At 41.3% G+C, this 19,052-nt stretch overlaps 1 protein-coding gene across 11 annotated transcripts in view; it reads right to left on the minus strand.

Annotated features, from left to right (window-relative positions):
• The window catches only part of CEP112 (centrosomal protein 112), a 397,262-nt gene extending 389,464 nt beyond the window's left edge, over positions 1 to 7,798 (minus strand). For 3 of the 11 annotated variants that reach the window (XM_072746763.1, XM_025999624.2, XM_025999625.2), the window contains exons 1-2: positions 7,644 to 7,772; positions 486 to 599 (exon numbers count right to left, since the gene is read on the minus strand). In XM_072746763.1, the coding sequence (XP_072602864.1) occupies positions 486 to 591 (106 nt within the window). In that variant the 5' untranslated portion in view covers positions 592 to 599; positions 7,644 to 7,772. Of the gene's footprint in view, positions 1 to 485; positions 600 to 3,502; positions 3,601 to 7,643 lie in introns of those variants that run through there. The other 8 variants (XM_072746768.1, XM_025999623.2, XM_072746764.1 and 5 more) reach the window with 8 other exon arrangements.
• Positions 7,799 to 19,052: the final 11,254 nt, after the last annotated feature.

Genomic DNA, 19,052 nt, shown 5'->3' on the forward strand with positions numbered 1-19,052 from the left:
AACTCTTGGTTTCAACTCAGGTCATGATCTCAGGATTGTGAGACTGAGCCTTGTGTCTGGCTGTGGGTTCAGTGGGAAGTCTTAAGATTCTCTCTCTCTCTCTCCCTCTCCCCCTCCCGCCACACACACACACACACACACACACACACACACATGCCCTTTCTCTCTAAAATAAATAAATCTTTAACTTAAATAAATTTAGCTTTTTCTTTTTTTTTGTTTAAAGATGTTATTTATTTATTCATGAGAGAGACAGAGAGAGGCAGAGACTCAGGTAGAGAGAGAAGCAGGCTCCTCACAAGGAGCCCAATGTGGGACTCGATTCCATGACCAGGATCATGCCCTGAACCTAAGGCAGATGCTCAACCACTGAGCCACTCAGGTGTCCCTTAGCTTTCTTTTCATTGTGATAGTTCATTGGTTTGAAAAAGTAATATAAAGAAAAAAATTATTCTTAAGAATCTAGTTTACGATCATAATCTTACCTGACCTATGGGATAATTTTAGAACAAAGGGCTTCATATCTACCACAAAGTGATCAAATTCTGCGTCCAGCTTCTCCCATTTTTCTTCTTCACTTCCTATTTCCATAATTCAGCCTATAAAAGATTTAAAATTAAAATATTAAGATCTGTCTGCTGATAACTACACAACTCTAATGAAAGAGATCAAGAAAAACTCATTAGAGCTAAATAGTGTTAAACCAAACTAATGTATAGATACAATTCTAGTCAAAATTCCAGCAGTATTCTTTGTAGACATGCACAAGCTGGTTTTAAAATTTACATAAAAATGTAAAGGAACTAGAATAGCAAAAACAATTCTGAAAAAAGAATTCAATTACCTGATCTTAAGATGTGCTATCAAGCTATGTAATCAAGACAATGTGGTATTGGTGAGAGGATAAGACACACAGACTCATGAAGCAGACTAGAGTTCAGAAATTGATGCAAGTATGGACAGCTGGTATTTGACAAAGGTGCAATTCATGGAGAAATTATAGGTTTTACAAAAAAGACACTGTAACAATTGGACTTCCAAATGGAAAATAAATAAACAAACGTCAACCTAAACCTTATAGTGTATGCAAAAATCAACTCAAAATAAATCATAGACGTAACTATATAATGTAAAACTATAATACACTTAGAAGAAAAGATAGGAGAGAATCTCTATGACCTTGGATTAGACAGGATTTCTCAGATATGACACCAAAAGTACTTCCCATAAAAGAAAAATTATTATATTGGACTTCACCAAAATAAAAAAAAAAATGCTCTGCAAAGGACTCCATTAAGGGATTGAAAAGATAAGCCACAGACTGGGAGGAAATATTTGTAAGTCATATATCTCATAAAGGATTTATATCAAGAACCTGTAAAGAACTCTCAAAATTCAACCATAAGAAAACCACAAAAAAAATACATAGCCAAAAAAAAGTCCCTTTGCCAAAGAAAATACAAATAACAACTGAACATATGAAAAGATGCTCAATGTCATTAATCATTAGAGAACTCCAAATTACAATCACAAGATCTCAGTACATACCTATTAGGACAGCTAAAATTAAAAATACCAAATAAACAATACCAAATGCTGATGGGAACACAGAACCACAGAACTCTCATGAACTGCTGGCAGGAATGCAAAATGGCGCAGCCACCTTGAAAAACAATTAAGCAGTTTCTTCCACAGTCCAACATACCCTTATTATATGATCCAGAAACCCCACTCTTAGGTATTAACTCTAGTGAAACAAAGTCTATAATCATGCAAAAAAGACCTGAATTTAAGACCCGTGGCCGCTTTTTTCTTGGTTAATCACCAAACACAGGAAACAATACAAATGTCCCTCACCTGGGGAACAGATAAACAAACTCTGGTGTATGCACACAATGAAGGAGTGCTCTGCAAGAGAAAACAATGAACTGACATACATGGCAGGGATAAACTCTAAATGTATTTCGCTGAGTTGTGGAAACCATTCTCAAAGGGCTATACTGTACAAATCCATTTGTATGACATTCTAGAAAAGGCAAACAGTATGAGTACAGAGAACAGATCAGTGGTCCACAGGGGTCGGCAGGTGGGGGAAGAAGAATCTGAACACAAAGCAGAGGCATGGGGAAAGCAGCTGGGGTGCTGGAAATTATTCTGCATACTGTTTTTATAGCAGGTTATAGACCCTATTCTATGTATGTGTAAAAGTTCATCAAATTGTATACCAAAAAGTGATTTTTTTAACTGTATGTAAATCCAAAATTTTTAATTCCCCTCAAAAAACTAAAAAGATTAGTCCTTGCATTTCTTCGTAATTAGCAAGAAACACACTACCTATAAGAAAGTGAATCCCCAAAATCAGTAGGTTTTGACAAAATTCCTTAAGTTAAAAATATCCACACTCAACATGTTCCCTTAAATTATAAGAAAGGTCTTGGAAGGGATATGGACTACCTCTACACTACGTATAGTCCCCAACTTGTCATTTATTCATTTACAAATTACAGGTTGGAAAAAAATTTGTCCTGCCTCATAAGCTGTCTCCACAGACTGCCCTCCTCCTGCTAAACCAGCTTCTAATACTGACCACAGTGTCCTCCCTCTTACTACCAACAATCTCCTTCTAGAAAGGTCTACCTGTCTCTGCAAGTAAACCATAGCTCTTGCCAGTTGCCATGACTTCCCTCCCAGTTGCTAGACATGAACCCATTCCCTCTCAGAAACATGGTACCCAAATGAATGAGAACATACATTCATTTGGGGAATATAAATAATAGTGAAAGGGAATATAAAGGAAGGGAGAAGAAATGTTGGGAAATATCAGGAAGGGAGACAGAACATAAAGACTCCTAACTCGGGGAAACGAACTATGGGTGGTGGAAGCGGGGAGGAGGGCGGATGGTGGAGGGGAATGGGTGACGGGCACTGAGGTGGACACTTGACGGGATGAGCACTGGGTGTTTTTCTGTATGTTGGTAAATTGAACACCAATAAAAATTAATTAAAAAAAAAAAAAAAAAGAAAGAAACATGGTACCCACTCTCTGGGGTCTTTCACCCTCCCCTTGGCCTCGGCCAGGAAGGAAACCAGTGACTGCAACCCATCCTGCCGCTTCCCAGCTACTGCTCTTCCAACCTCAACCCAGAACTCTTGTCTTAGGAGGCCCTAAACATCTGACCAGACCTCATTCTCCCCATTCCCATCACCGTTACCTTCCCAAATCCCTTTTATCTGATCATAGCCTTTATCCTCTTAAACTCTCTCTCATCCTCCGCTTCTCTCAGCAAGCCTGAACTCCTCCGATGCCCTCCTTCACCCCTTCACTAAGGGTCTGCTGGAGAAAAATGGCATTGCCTGTAGTCAGCTTCCCACCTTACCCGAATCCTCAGATGTCTTTCACTATTTCCTCCTCCAAGAAGCAGCTTTTGAGCTTTTATCAGACATCTTAGAGCCCCTCAAACTGCTCCTGCCTTCCCTCACTCTCAATTTTAAAAAATCTTACCCCCGGGAATCCCTGGGTGGCTCGGCGGTTGCGCGTCTGCCTTTGGCCCAGGGCGCGGTCCTGGGGTCCCGGGATCAAGTCCCGCGTCGGGCTCCCGGCGTGGAGCCTGCTTCTCCCTCTGCCTGTGTCTCTGCCTCTCTCTATATGTATGTCTATCATAAATAAATAAAAATAAATCTTAAAAAAAAAACTTACCCCCTCTTCATGGGAAAAATAAGAGTCAAGTGGTGACACCTCAAAATGCCCTTCCCTACACCTCTGAACTTTCCTCTAGGAGAACACCTCCTTGCCTCCTTTGCTTCTGTATCCTTTTTTTTTTTTTTTAAAGATTTTATTTATTTATTCATGATAGACAGAGAGAGAGAGGCAGAGACACACAGGCAGAGGGAGAAGCAGGCTCCATGCCGGGAGCCCGACGTGGGACTCGATCCTGGGACTTCAGGATCGCGCCCTGGGCCAAAGGCAGGCGCTAAACCGCTGAGCCACCCAGGGACCCCCTGCTTCTGTATCCTAAGCGCTAACTCTCCTCTCTAGTGCCATTATTTCTATCACCTATCAGTTACCTCCTCACAGGTTCACACTTTGCATCCCCTCTGCCTCCAGCCCCTCCACAGGTTCCATCCTCTAATTCCCCTCAAGCCAGTAAGTCAACAAGTACTCAGAAATGTCTCCAAACCTGCCTGTGTCTCTCTTCTTGCTGCCCCTGTGTCAGAGAGAGCCCTTCCCACTACTCCCAGCCCTCCTGAAACAGCCGGCCGCCCCTCTGTCTGCTTTTCCTACTCCAGCCACTGGTACCAGAGTAAGTTCCCTAAGTGCAAAGCTAAGTATATCCCTCTCTAAACAAAAATCTCTCTTGACTACCTACTATAAGATACTATCTAAAGCCAAAGTTAGGCCTACAAGTGAACCCATCTCTCACCTCTCACTACATCCATGCCGCCCAACATGTCCACCTGCCAAGGGCCACTTCCCAGCCAATGACCTCCGTGCCATTCTTGCCACACTCCAAGCCTTTACACGACCCCACATCCTCTCCCCAAGCAGTTCCCTCTGCCTACAGTCAGGTAAATACAACTTAAACGGCACTTCAGAGAAAAGCCTGCCCAGTTTGGTCAAGACTCTTAAGTTCCATTCTCAGTGTGCACTGCTCACATCTGTGGGGCAGCCTTCACTATGCTATTATTCTTTGTACATATCTGTGTATTATTTACATGCCTTCCACCATCTGTGAGATGTTCCTGGAAAGCAGGGCCCATGACTCATACATCTTAGACGTATCTGGTACTTTACGTGGCACGTTATTAGAAGCTAAAGAACTCGTACAAAGAACAAATGCTAACCAAAGGCGAAAATGTCCCACTTTAACAAGACTAATAACGCTTAGAAGATTCTAAGTACCAAACAGATCATCAAGAATAGAAATATTATATGGCCTTAATTCGATTTACCAAAACGGGCCATCCTACCTTCTGCATCACAATAGAAGAAACATATTGTCAAATTTAAGACTTGATTAAAGTAAATGTTATTTAGGGCAGCCCGGGTGGCTCAGTGGTTTAGCGCCGCCCTCAGCCCAGGGCATGATCCTGGAGACCCGGGATCGAGTCCCACGTCGGGCTCCCTGCATGGAGCCTGCTAACTCCCTCTGCCTCTCTCTCTGCCTGTGTCTCTGCCTCTCTCTCTCTCTCTCCCTGTGTCTCTCATGAATAAATAAATAAAATCTTACAAAAAAAGTAAATGTTATTTAAATGCATTTTCTGATTGGTTAGTTGGGTTGGGGGTGTTTGGTTGGTTGTTTTGCCTTCCTACAATAACTAACTGCATTCCTATATAATTACACCTGTTATGTACTTGGTAACAGAAGACTATGATACCACTATAGGATATTAGATCATAAAGCTGAAAAGCAACTATTCAAATGGATGAACAGACAACTGGAAACTCCCAAACTCAGAATTTTAAGCATAGCTCTAGCCTAGGAGTATATTCCCAGGCTTAAACAGCGCATCCTGCCCATCTATTCATTCACCTAAGAGCATCAATAGATAAAGCTAAAGCAAAAAGATTTCTAATGATCACTAATTCACAATAAATCCCTTGACACACGCAAGAAAGGTTAACGTTTAATGTTAGAGAAAAATAAAACTCAATAAAGACTCCCCCAAAGTCATGAAATTAAGCACAAAGCTCAGATTAAAATTCTGAAATCCCACGCTCTCAGATCCATTATACCGGACCTCTTGGCTATTTACATATACGTCAGCAATATCTCCAATAAAGACATACTTTGAAAAGTAGAAAGGCAATTGGAATTGCTATCAGAACTTACAATACTGGAGTACAGTTTTTTAAAACACAATAAAGGGTCTATGTGACATTGGGTAAACGCTAAAAATCTGCATCTCTTTATCCCTTATTTATTCTCCAAAAAAATTAAGAAATGCAAAAAGGAAAAAAACTGAGGTACCATTTCAAACCTTCAAAGAATTCTTGCTACACAAATTACATCTTATAAACAAACTGTATCTACTAAGTTCCAACGAATCAAAAAGTTTTAGGACTACCTAAAGCTGTATGTTTGCCTTAGGCATGTACCTATACTAGTCACATAAATTACTTCACAAGCAAAAAGAGAAGTCAACTGGGTGACTCTTGCTTATAATCTAGATTTGATCATGTCTTTCATTTAACTCACTAGCATTATCTTTAAAAACAAAACACAACAAAACAAAACAAAACAGGGCAGCCTGGGTGGCTCAGAGGTTTAGCGCCGCCTTCAGCCCAGGGCCTGATCCTAGAGAACCAGGATCAAGTCCCACATCAGGCTCCCTGCATGGAGCCTGCTTCTCCCTCTGCCTGTGTCTCTGCTTCTCTGTGTGTGTCTCTCATGAATAAATAGGAAAAAAAAAAAACTAATTATACGTGGACACCTATCAAATGGGCTTAGACCTCCTCAAAGTGCTTAGTTGCCCTAGGAGTCAGCAAAGTAGAAGCAAGCCTCAATGATCGTAAGGCCTTGGAAGAAAAGCAGCCACGCTGCCGAACGAAGGATACGCATCTCTCACGCCCTCTGTCCAACACGATAAACATATTCCTGAAAGCAGCAATAAATAAATAAATAAATAAATAGATAGATAGATAGATAGATAGATAGATAAATAAATAAATGTTGCAGGAGTCATTCCAGAAAACTTGAAATACATCCCCTCGGTAAATCAGCAAGTTTTGCAGGTGCACGTGATGTTCGGACAGTCAGCAGAGGGAGTGACTGGGGCTTGCTTTCCCTGATGGTGCCAGGAGCGTGCTGTGTGCTTTACAAACTTGTCCCGGGCGGCATCATCACCCCGGGAGGACGGGCCCTGTTTCATGCCCATTTCCCAGAGGGGGAAGCCGAGGCTCCGCGGGGTTAAGGAGCTGCTGCTGCCCCGGGAGTCAGCCCCACGCAAAGTGGCAGCTGGGCCTCGATACCGCGCGCTCCGGGCTGCGGCCGCACCACTGCGCAGATGCTCCTGCCATTCCGCTCGCCTCTTCTACCTTATCTTTACGCCCACGTCTAAAGAACAAAGGGTAAGACAGCCACGCGAGGAGGAGGATGAAAGCTGTGGGTCTGGACCTGCGTGGTCGTCCTGAAGCGTGGGGCTCGGAGCACGCCGGGCCAGGCCTTCCCGAGCGCGGGGCGCCCAGCCCGCCCTGGGAGGAGCTGAGCTGCCCCGCGGGAGCCGGAGGCAGGGGAGCGGGGAGGGGGGCTGCGAGCCCCGGAGGCCGCGGCCGCCTCCCTGCCCCCGCGCCCGGACCCCGGGACCCCGTCCTGCGGACCAGCTCCAGCCGCTTGGAAAACTTTGCCCGGAACTTTCCCAGCCTGGATTTCCCTCCGCAAGTGGAAGCGGCGCCGTCGGCTCGCAGCCCGCCCCCCTCCCCTCCCCCTCCCCCCCCCTCCCCCTCCCCCTCCCCTCCCCCTCCCCCGCCTCCATCCCCCAGCCGCGCGCGCGCCCCACAGGCCTGGCGAACGGGCCCGGGGCCTGCGAAGCGACGCCCCTCCTCGAACGGGCCCCCGGCCCCCCGCGCAAAATTCCACTCGAGAACCCGGGGGGGCAGGGGCGGGGCAGGGGAATTCGGGAAACCGAGAACCTGACGCCCCTACATGCAAGCTTTCCGGTCGACCGCCTCCGCCGCCGCCGCCGCCGCCGAGAAACGGTTTCAAATCCTTGCGGGCCGCCGCCGCCGCCGCCCAGGCAGCCCGGGGGCGGGGACTTCCGCGCCCGCATTCCCCGCCCCCTTTCCCACCCCTCCGGTCGCGGCCGGCGCGCGCGGCGCCGTTGCCAGGGCGACGCTCCCGGCCCTCCGGAGGCGGGACTTCCGTCCCCGTGTCCTCGCGCTGCCGGTCGCGGGAGCGTTGCCATGGCGACGCTCCGGGTCGTCGCGCCGCCTTCCAGGACGGCGGGGCTGCTTGACGACGGCACGTGGGCGGGTCCCAGGCGGAGGTTCCCGGGGTAACCGGGGCGCGGGGTGCGCGGTGCTGCCCTGGGGCATCTCGCTGGTGACCGCGTTAGGGGTCGTGGAGGAGAAACAGGTGCAGGGTAAGGAAGACGGGATCGCTGGAGGGTGTTCACAAGAAGGGGTGCGCCTTTGGACAGACGTCGCCGAGGCTGCAGAAGTGAGAATTTTCTGCCTGGTAGCTCAACACCCAGAGGTGCCTGAGGTCGGATTAAACAGGAAACATGCACATTAGTTTGCTTTTTTCTTTTCTTTTCTTTTCTTTTTTCTTTTTTTTTTTTTTTGCATTCAGAACTATCCGAGGTTTGGAGAAACTGGACCCCCCAAATTCTGTCTGAAGATGCTGAAATAAAATAAAAGGTTTTGTGTTTGCCAATTCTGTGTTAGAATAGCAAGATCAAAAAAAAAAAAAAAACATAATAGCAAGATCAAGTGGAAAACGTAATTTTGCTACTCCCAGGAAGTCTCAACCACCCCAATGGCAGTCCCCATGTCTGCGTTGCTCTGTTGTGGCTTTCTTTGGTCTTCTATTCCATTTCTGGAAAAGCTCTGAAGTATATTTATTTAAATGGAAGGCAGAGACAACATTTAAATTGTAAAAACACTGACTTAAATGAAATTCCGTTTACCACTGTTTTTCATCTAATTTCACAACAGGAATCCTTCTGCAGTATCTCTGCAATGCACTCAGCGTGATGCCAAATCTAACATAAGCACAGCTTGACGCAGCTTTTCAGTTTTCCATAAAGAAAATAGAAGATTCATTCGTTTGTAACTAGTTACTTTCAAGCTTCCAAAGGGAAGTCGTATTCTCTCCAAGGTGCTTTTTCAAACCCACCCCACCGGAAATAAGCACCAACAGTTCTTCATTGTTTCCATGACAAATTATGAAGGCTAAAAGAAGGTAATGAGATGAAACCCTCTTAGAAATTAGCCTTCCAAAGCATATTTGAACATGTTTATAGCTAAAGAATGATCATTAATCCGGATCATTTGCACTAAGATTCAGGGATGCAAAACCCATGCAAGCAATTAATTGCAGGAATTTGACCCCTCAGTGAAGATCTTCAAAATATATAACCACATTAAATGGAGAACATGAAATGAATTTTCAACATTTGATGTCTAAGTAAGCATAAGCAAAAAAAAATGGAAGATGAAAAAAAGATCAAGGGAAAAAATATAACAAAGTCAGGTTCATCTGAGAGGAAATAACTGCAGAGAAAAATATGGTTACAAATAAAAAATAAGTAAAAAACTTAAGAAAGCAAACTTCTTAAACTATTTCCTCTAAATGAGTATCAAGACTATTAAGTAGAGTATTAAGTAGAGTACTAATTAATTACTCAAGTAAGTAAGAAGATATGAAAATCTCCCTTTCTACTTTTATAAACTAGAAGACTGGGATCCCTGGGTGGCGCAGCGGTTTAGCATAAATAAATAAATAACTAGAAGACTGTCATTTTTTCATTTAAAAAAGTTTATACAGGGGCACCTGGATGGCTCAGTGGGTGAGCACCTATCTGCCTTTGGCTCAGGTCATGATCCCTGGGTCCTGGGATGAAGTCCTGCATCGGGCTCCCCACAGGGAGCCTGTTTCCCCCTCTGTCTATGTCTCTGTTTCTCTGTGTCTCTCATGAATAAATAAAATCTTTTTAAATAAATAAAAATTAAAAAGTATAGACAGTTGACCCTTGAACAAAATGGGTTGGAATTGTACGAGTCCACTTATACACCAATTTTTTTCCATAAATACAGTAGTATAGTCCTGTTATTTTCTTTCCCCTTCCTTTTTTTTTTTCAGATGGGGGGGAGTTAAAGTTTTTTTTTTTTAAGATTTTATTTTTTATTTATTCATGAGAGACACAGAGCGAGAGAGAGGCAGAGACACAGGCAAAAGGAGAAGCAGGCTCCATGCAGGGAGCCCGACGTGGGACTCAATCCCAGGTCTCCAGGATCACACCCCAGCCTGCAGGCGGCACTAAACCACTGCACCACCAGGGCTGCCCTTCTTTCCCCTTCCTTATGATTTTCTTTTCTCTGGCTTACTTTATTGTAAGAATACAGTATATGACAGTATATAACATACAAAATATGTGTTAATTGACTCTTGTCAGTGAGGCTTCCAGTCAACAGTTGGCCATTAGTAAAGTTTTGGGAGAGTCAAAAATCATACATACAATCAACTGTTCAGGGGTTCAGCCACCCTAATCCCCATGTTGTTCAAGGGCCAAATGTATGTAAACATATATACATATATTTATGCAAACAAAAATATTGTTATGCGGGGAGGTTTTGATTGTTATTTATGTTATAAGTATGTAGCTGGGATACCAGTTTGAGACTGAGCTGTGTTCACTTTAGGATTCAAGCCTATACATCATATTGTGAGGTCTGGTGGAAAATGTAAAGAATCTCCTTACATGAGAACCAAGGAACCCCTAGGAAATAACTCATCCTACAAGATGGTGAGCAGATCTGGTTCAGTGATGATACAAACATTGAAGGGGAAGGCAGTTCTCCATAAAGCATAGTGCTAGCCATAGAATGGCTTCCAGTTCTCCTCCTCTTGTAAAAAAAAAAAAAAAAAGATTCCTAATCTTTAGAGGTAAGGAATGTCCAAAAATCTTAAAAACTTATAACCCTCCTCCCTTACTCCTCCACCATCAAATGCTCACATGCCCCAAAATGTGCATACCAATCAAAGGGTTTCCAAAATTTCTGAAGCTCATCCATACAGCTTAGGTTAAGAACGCCTGTGTTTGGATTTTATACCCATTTAAACATTGAGAACAGAAGCCATAACTGGCATTTGTGAACATAGTTTCTCAAGGTAGCACGTAGTACAGACAACATTGCCCCTAGCAGTGGGCGCCAACAAGGTCAGAGCAGGCCTCAATGAAAAGTAGCAGCAGCAGCGATGCTTTCATCAAGCATCAGAGATAAGTGAGAATAACAGCATCCTCACAGCTACACACCCTAAGAGAAAAATTAATGCTGCACAGCGTATGGTAGTTTAGTAGGATACAGAGCACATGTGAGACCCACCCTGGAGACCTCATTAATATTCAGGAAGAAGTGGCCAGAATCAGAGTCCATTCAGGGACCTCAAGGGTAAAGCCAGATAAATACTCTTTTGTGACTGTTGTAGTAATAGCCCCAAGTTTATATGGCCTGAAAAATACAGTTTCACATAAACTTTTTATGGCTAAACACCTATGGCAACCAATTAAGAAACAGGACTTTTGTGTCTAGTTACCTTATCAAGCATAATAATTTTTCAGCTCAAAATAGATTTATTGAATGCTACTAGGTGCCATTGAACCTTTAGTATGTATCTTCAAGGAATGTTTCCTCTACCAGGAATGTTCTAACACTTTGCTCTTAAATGTCGCTTAGCGAGGCCTTCATTGATTCTTAAACCACACTTTATTCTCTTTCAAAACCCCTGTACCTTTCGTCCATTGCATTTATCAAAATTTATTATCAATTATTAACTAATATTAACAATCTTTTTCAAATGTTTGTAGGCTCCATAAGGACAGGGACCATATGTGCCGTGTTTACCACGGTAGACCCAGCACCTTGCAGAGTACCTACCACTTAGAGATGATCCATAAATGTTTATTGAATCAAAGAATGAAGACAGATTGGTCTTTTGTGCTTTTCTCCGCACCTGTGGTAGAATAGGACCACCCTTAACTTCCTACTTTACAAAGCTTCCATTCAAAAGACCAAGGAGACTAACTTGTCTGGATTCACATTTCTTTCTGGGAGAGTGCATCTGATTGGTCTAATTTGAATCCAGTGAGAGCACACTTAATCAGATCGGGTATGGTCAGGAGATTGGGCATCCCACTCTATAAACATGACTTTATTAGCTCAATTTTGTGCTAAAGGACAAGGATTGGGATTCCTTTCTCAGAGAAGAAGGCTGAGGAGTTAGCACAAATGGTTCCAACTACATCAAAGCCTCAGGAGTTGTTGGGAACAAAGATGAGTTTCTGCCCTCCAAAAATTTAAAATATAGTAGGAGATGATAAGACAAACACCAGATTAAAAAAAAAAAACAGATAACCACATTTGGAGTCAGATTATGTGACCTGCTTTAAAAGGTATATCAATAATATATTATGGGAAGAGAAGGAAGATAAAGCAAACACTATATAGTGATTATAGTCAGGAAATGAAAGTATATACTCAATCTTGTTTTATCTTTGCCTTTAAAAAGGTATTGAAATTGAAACATTACTCCCATTGAAAATACTGTTTCAAAAAATATATATTGTTTCCTATCAGCTACAAACAACTTAAATGAAAGATGTTTCAAAACCAAGTAACATTTTACCTCAATATTTAAAAATCCAATGGTAATACAGTTGATAATAGAGTATGAGCATGATAGTAAAAACATGACATTCTGTAAAATACAAATTGTTTTTATTTCTTGTGTGGGAAGATGATTATGCTATAATTCTCACGTCGCAAGCAATCTGTTTCTTTTCAAAATATAAACTTAAACTGAGAAATTAGCCTAGATAATACTGAACCATGTGAATTCATATTCCCTACATAAAACATGGGGAAATGTGACCTATTGCTAATTAGAAAGATAATAATTTTTCATACCTAGTTTGAACTAGGCCTGGATTTTGTTGTATTAAATCTGATGAACTCTATATTTTAAACTCTGGCTCTATAAAATCATAGTAACTGAAGCACAGACCGGGAGGTTACCTTTATTTCGTTGAAGCCACCGTCATTTGAGTTTCCTGTTTTATAAAGTCAAATGTAAACCTGATTACAGTAACTTACATCTCTTAACTTTAAGCTATATACACATAAAATTTATATATTTCCTAAAGGCATTCTTTTGATACCTTAATTGCCCTAAAGATCCATACCAAAAGTTTAAGTCTGTACTAATAAATACCAGCAGTGAGTTACAAAATATCATTATTCCATCTCACATACTTGCCAGACACACAAAGAAAGGAAAACAACTGGTAAGAATATGAATCAAGTGTGGACAGTGATTCTCTAGGTGAAGCAATTAAAGCCCCGGTGGCTCAGCAGTTTGACACTGCCTTCAGCCCCGGATGTGATCCTGGAGTCCTGGGATCAGGTCCTGCGTCAGGCTCCCAGCATGGAGCCTGCTTCTTCCTCTGCCTGTGCCTCTGCCTCTCCCTCTGTGTCTCTCATGAATAAATAAATAAAATCTTAAAATAAACAAAAAAAAGTTAAGACTTTTGATCAGGACTGTCAAATTGCTTTCTAGAAGTGTTTTGCAAATTTGCCATCCCACCCAATCATCCCTGAGAGTGGCTGTCTCACATTAACAATTTTTCTAATCTGTGCTAACTGCATATAAAAACAGTCATCTTTAATTTGCATTTTCCACTATTAGAAACATTGAAATATTTTTAAATCTCTATTCATTTTTTTCCTTTTATTCATTTGCAAAGAATCTCTTTAGCCCTTTGTCCATTTTTCTAGATTTTGACATGTATACCTAACTTCCATATTTTGATTTCTCGCTTTGAAACCAGCAATGGCTCTGTACATATTACTTAGCATGGGCTGATATTCTAACTAATCAAATTTTAGTTGATTCACCATTTCGCATTATCAAGATACTCTGTATCATTAGAATGAAATAAATGAATGACTCTCTTCTATCTAAATGGAAAGCAATTCGTAAATACCTAGAATGATTACTATTACGTAAACACATTAGAGGTAGATATCAAAATAATCCTGCAGCCACTAAATTCCTTAAATTGGATAGGAAATGATTCAGAACTTCCTATTTACAGGTCACAAAATATAAATTGTAAGACAAAAACAGATGCAGCATGTAGAGAGCAGAAACAGAATTATGAGGCATGTTTTCTTCACTACTAAAAAAGAGAAGAAGAAAAAGTTACTACCTGTAACACGATGATGCTGGATTCCATCCTTCCGCCAGAACTAAGCTGCACTCACCATTCTATCCCTACCCCTGTGGCTTACTCTATCCTGCCCTCTTGGGCAATCCCTACTGGAGCTACCAAAAGAAACTGGCCCTTCTCCCTTCAGTAATATGCATACTGCCCTAGCCAGTGTGCAAACTGGCAACCACCTACTGGGGCATTTCACAGCCTCCCTATACAGACATCTCTCCTCTAATGTTTCAGCACTTCTCCCTTGGCTGTGAAATTCTAACTTTAGATTGCAATCATTTCCACAAAGCCACTGGGGAAACTCATAGCTAAATTAGCAGCATAAGAATGGTAGAAAAGACAAGATTCTGAAGTTTGGATAACTGTCACTAGCTTTGTGACTCAGGTAAATGAAGTGACATGAGCTTTATTTTCTTTACCTTCCCTGTGGCATAACTGGGAAAATGAAATTAATAAACGTGAGATATATGGAAAATTGCCCAATGCTTGACACGAGGAAACTTGAGTATCTTTTTCATTCCCAACAGTTTTGCAAGCAATTTTAAAAGTAATAGATGCCACCAGGAGGCAGCATTCGTCCACAAAGAACTATTTATCTAACACACCCACACATTCATGTACGCACTCACACACACACGCTCATGTCGACCCATACATCACACATTCACACACATGCACACACATTCATGCACACACAGACATCACACATTCACATACACATACATCACACATTTACACATGCACACTCACATACTCTCAAACACACACTCACATACACACTCCCACTTGGATAAACTTGCTCACACATGTGCACACCAACCACACACACACACACACACACATTCATGTATATGCATACATCACACATTCACACACATCCTTGCACACATCCCAGGTGACTTTCTTTTCTTTCTCTACTTCTGTGTCTTTTTAATCTTTCACTTAGGGATTAAAGTGAGGCATGATCCTCAGGGTAGATGGGAAATTTCACTGATGAATATTTGTTATTGAGTTATTAAGGCCTCAGAAATGAGACCTTATATATTGAAAGACTGTTCAGTATCTTAGAAATGAGAGAATTCATTTTTGATACTCTAAACTTCTTAGATATATATAGGACAACATTAGAGAAAAGCTAAAACATGGACACCTTTGCATTTAGAAGCTTAACCAGCCATAATCCAAGAGAAGAAAGCTGGTCATTGGGAAGCACAGCTGGGGACCTAGTTGTCCTGAAAGGGGGCGGCCTCCTTGGTCATATGTAGCTTATTGCGTTGGATGGATCTGCAGTTGCTAGTTAATTACTATAACATACCATGGGAGGACAAATTCAGCCATACTAAAATATAGGATGATAACCTGCTGCTTAGCCATAGTTGTACCTTTCTCATCTGACTGCCTGTGGGAGGAGGAGGGAAGTACTTCCTGGCCTGTCAGCCAGCAGGAGAGATCACTGAGCTTAGGCAAGAGAGGGGATAGCTGAATTTTGATGACAGGTGACCTGATGACCTAAGCGTTTAAGAAGAAAAACATCTGGGAAAGAAAATCTACCTATGTCATTAAGTGGACCACATAATCATGAAAGGAGAGGACTGCAATTGGGCAGTTTCTACTGATGGAGCCCTCTAATCAAATAACCTCTTCAGATTGCCAAAAATAGCAGATTTTCATCCTATGAAAATATCATTAAATTAGAGGACTCGGAACTATGGCCTAAGCTTCAAAGTCTACTCTGATTAATTTTTCAGGGATCCAATCCTATCCGGCAGCCTGAAATGCCTTCTGAGGAACAAAATGGTGCAAACACTATCCTCAACAAACATACCATATTCTAGGAGCTTCTTTGTGGAGCAAGTTAAGGGGATAGGAGGTAGAGAGGTACTGTAGTCTTAAAATAGGAGAGCTAGGATCAGGAAACTTTGGCATTGAGAACACTTGGTGTTGTTACCAAATAACAGATGTGAAGCTCCAGTCATCAAGAGAGTGGGTATCGGCAAATAATAGGCAAATAGATCAATGGAACAGAAATAAGAGCCCAGAAAAAGACCACCATAAATACAGTCCACTCTTTGATAGTCTACTTTATCTTTGATAAAGAAGCAAAAGAAATTCAAAGAAACAAAGATAGTCTTTTCAATAAATGGTGCTAGAACAACTGGACATCCCTATGCAAAAAGATTAATCTAGAACACAGACTTTACATCCGTCACAAAAAATAACTTAAAATAGATCATAGACCAAAATGTAAAACTCCTAGAAGATAACATGGGAGCAAATCTGAATGATCTTGGGTATGGCAACACCTTTTTTAGATACACATCCTATGTCATCAGGGAAATACAAATTAAAACAATGAGATCTCATTATATACCCATTAGAATGGCCAAAATTCAGAACACTGTCAACATCAAATGCTGACAAGGATGTGGAGCAATAGGACTTCTCATTCATTACTGCTGAGCATGAAAAATGGTACAGCCACTTTGGAAGGCAGGTTAGTGGTTTCTTACAAAACCAAACACACTCTGGGTGAAATAGGTAAAGGTGGCCAAAACTTACTTCCAGTAATACAATATATACTTCCAGTTATAAAATCAATTAAGTCCCAGGAATGTAATGTACAGCATGGTGACTATACATAATATTACCCTATTGTATTGTATATTTGGAAGTTGCGAAGAGAGCAGATCTTAAACGTTCTCATCACAAGAAAAAAATATATAATTGTGTGGTGATGGATGTTAACTATACTTATTGTGGTGATCATTTTGTAATACATATATCTCTCAAATCATTATGTTGAACAAGAAATTAATATAATATGTTATGGGTCAATTATATCTCAACAACAACAAACAAACATATTCTTACTATATGATCCAGGAATCATGCTCCTTCGTATTTACCCAAAGAAGCTGTAGAAATTATATCCACACAAAAATCACACAGATCTTTATAGCGGCTTTATTCATAATTGCCAAAACTTGGCAACAACCGAAGTGTCCTGCAGTCTGTGAAAGGATAATAGGTAAACTGGTACACCCAGACAATGGAATATCATTCTGCAGTAAGGAGAAATGAGCTATCAAGCCGTGAAAAAAGACATGGAGTAAACTTACACGTAGATTACTATGGAAAGAAGCCAATCTACAAAGGCTAAATGATTCCAACTATAAGACACGGAAAGGCAAAACTATGGACACAATAAAAAGATCAGTGGTGGTGGGGGATCATGGGAGATAGATGAACAGACAGATTACAGAGGATTTCTGGGCAGTGAAAATACTCTTTACAATGGATATATGTCACTATACTCTTGTCTGAATCCATAGAATATATTCTATTATTGTAGAATATATTCTATTGTTGTATATCTGTTGTATACAACACCAAGAGGTAACCTTAAGGTAAACTATGGACGTGGGATGATGTGTCAGTGTAGGTTTATCTTTGGTTAAAAATGTGCCACTTCGGTAAATGATGTTGATAATGGCTAGGGTATGCATGTGTGAGGGTGAGGGGTATATGTGAAATCTCTGTACTTTCCTTTCAATTTTGTTGTAAACCTAAAACTGCTCTAAAAAAAAAAAAATAACAAAGCCTCAAAAAATAAATGGTAGAATAATGTAAAAATACAATATGTGTTCTTGTTTTGTTTTGTTTGATGTGTGTGGTTTATTTTTATGTTGTTTATGTCCTTTCGACATCAAGATGTCCCAAATATTTCTTGAAAGCGGGCATGGCAGGGCCTACAGGGTGTGAAAATATTGAAAAGCTTTTATGCCAATTGATAGATAGGTGTTGTCTCAAATCTCTGAGTACCAACCACGAGGCCAACAGCTTTTCCCATAGGACCTCCTGCCCTGAGTTCACACAGTCTGACAACTAAAGACTAATGCCTGATACATCAGGGGGCTTTCAGCCCCAACTCCCCACCTCAGCCCCCCATCCAGGACCACCATTCATTCTGATTGGTCCTATATTTCACTGGTTAAACCCTCGAGATAGGTCGTAGATAATCAATACTTAAAGTGAATAATCCCCCATTGGGTATATTCCTTCATTGGGTATAAGCTGGATGATAGTACTTCAAAATTTCTGGATTACGTTTTAGTTGATTTAGGTAATGGCCTTGTGAAAGAACAGGAAAGCTTAGTTGTGAGTTTTTATTAAAAGGCCATCAGATATCGAGCAAAAGGCCTTGGAGCTCAGGTCTACATTAGAAAGGCCCCCAGTAATTACTAACCAGATGTAAAATAAAGTCATTACCAACTTTCACTGCTCCATAGCTCTGTTCAAATGAGCTGAGGGACAGTAAGCAATTTAAATTTTTTTCTATGTATTTTTAAATTTTGAAATAACAAAATTAATTAGGGAAGTGGGTCTAAAGCTTTGCAAGAAAAGAAGTCCAGAGCAATGTCTCTTTTGCTCAGCAAAATCTCCAAATAGGGCTTTTTGGTTTATGATGGGGAGGTATGAAACCATCTCAAACTCAAGCCCTAATACCCAGAGGGCAGGGAGAGACAATACAGAAAGGGTTGAGGAAGAAAAAGTAAAATTGTTTTTTAAGGCTAAGTAATGGGAATGTGGAGCTTTTGAATCACCACCTGGGAGAGAAGGAAAGGGCGAGAAGCAGAGAAACATCTTGGAGAAAAGATCTGACCCCCATCACAGGAAGCAGGTCAAATCCTGATGAAAAAGCATCAGTGAGAAAATACCTTTGGGGAGACAGATTTCAAGTGGCAGGTACTATTTGTGGAGCTGGCAAAGAGAAACAGCTTTTTTCAGTATTTTTATAAAAATAAGAAATGAAAAGATGGAGCAGCGGCTGGAAAAAGATGTCAGGCAACAGGAAGGGTTTTTGCAAAGGATAGCATTACTGTATATTTGTACACTGATGGAAATAGTCCAATAGAAAGAAATAAAATAAAATGGAAGATCATTCATGGCAGGGGGAAAATCCTTAAGTAGGAGGGACAAGATGGGATGCAGTGCATAAAGTTTGCCCCCAGATGGGAACTCAGAGTTTCTCCACTGCAGCAAGACAAAGGACAGAGAACCTGGTGCAGGTACTGGTAAGTTGACAGATTTGGTCATAGGAAGATTATTTTATC

Source organism: Vulpes vulpes, chromosome 2, assembly GCF_048418805.1.
Source record: "Vulpes vulpes isolate BD-2025 chromosome 2, VulVul3, whole genome shotgun sequence".
NCBI classification, from domain to species: Eukaryota; Metazoa; Chordata; class Mammalia; order Carnivora; family Canidae; genus Vulpes; species Vulpes vulpes.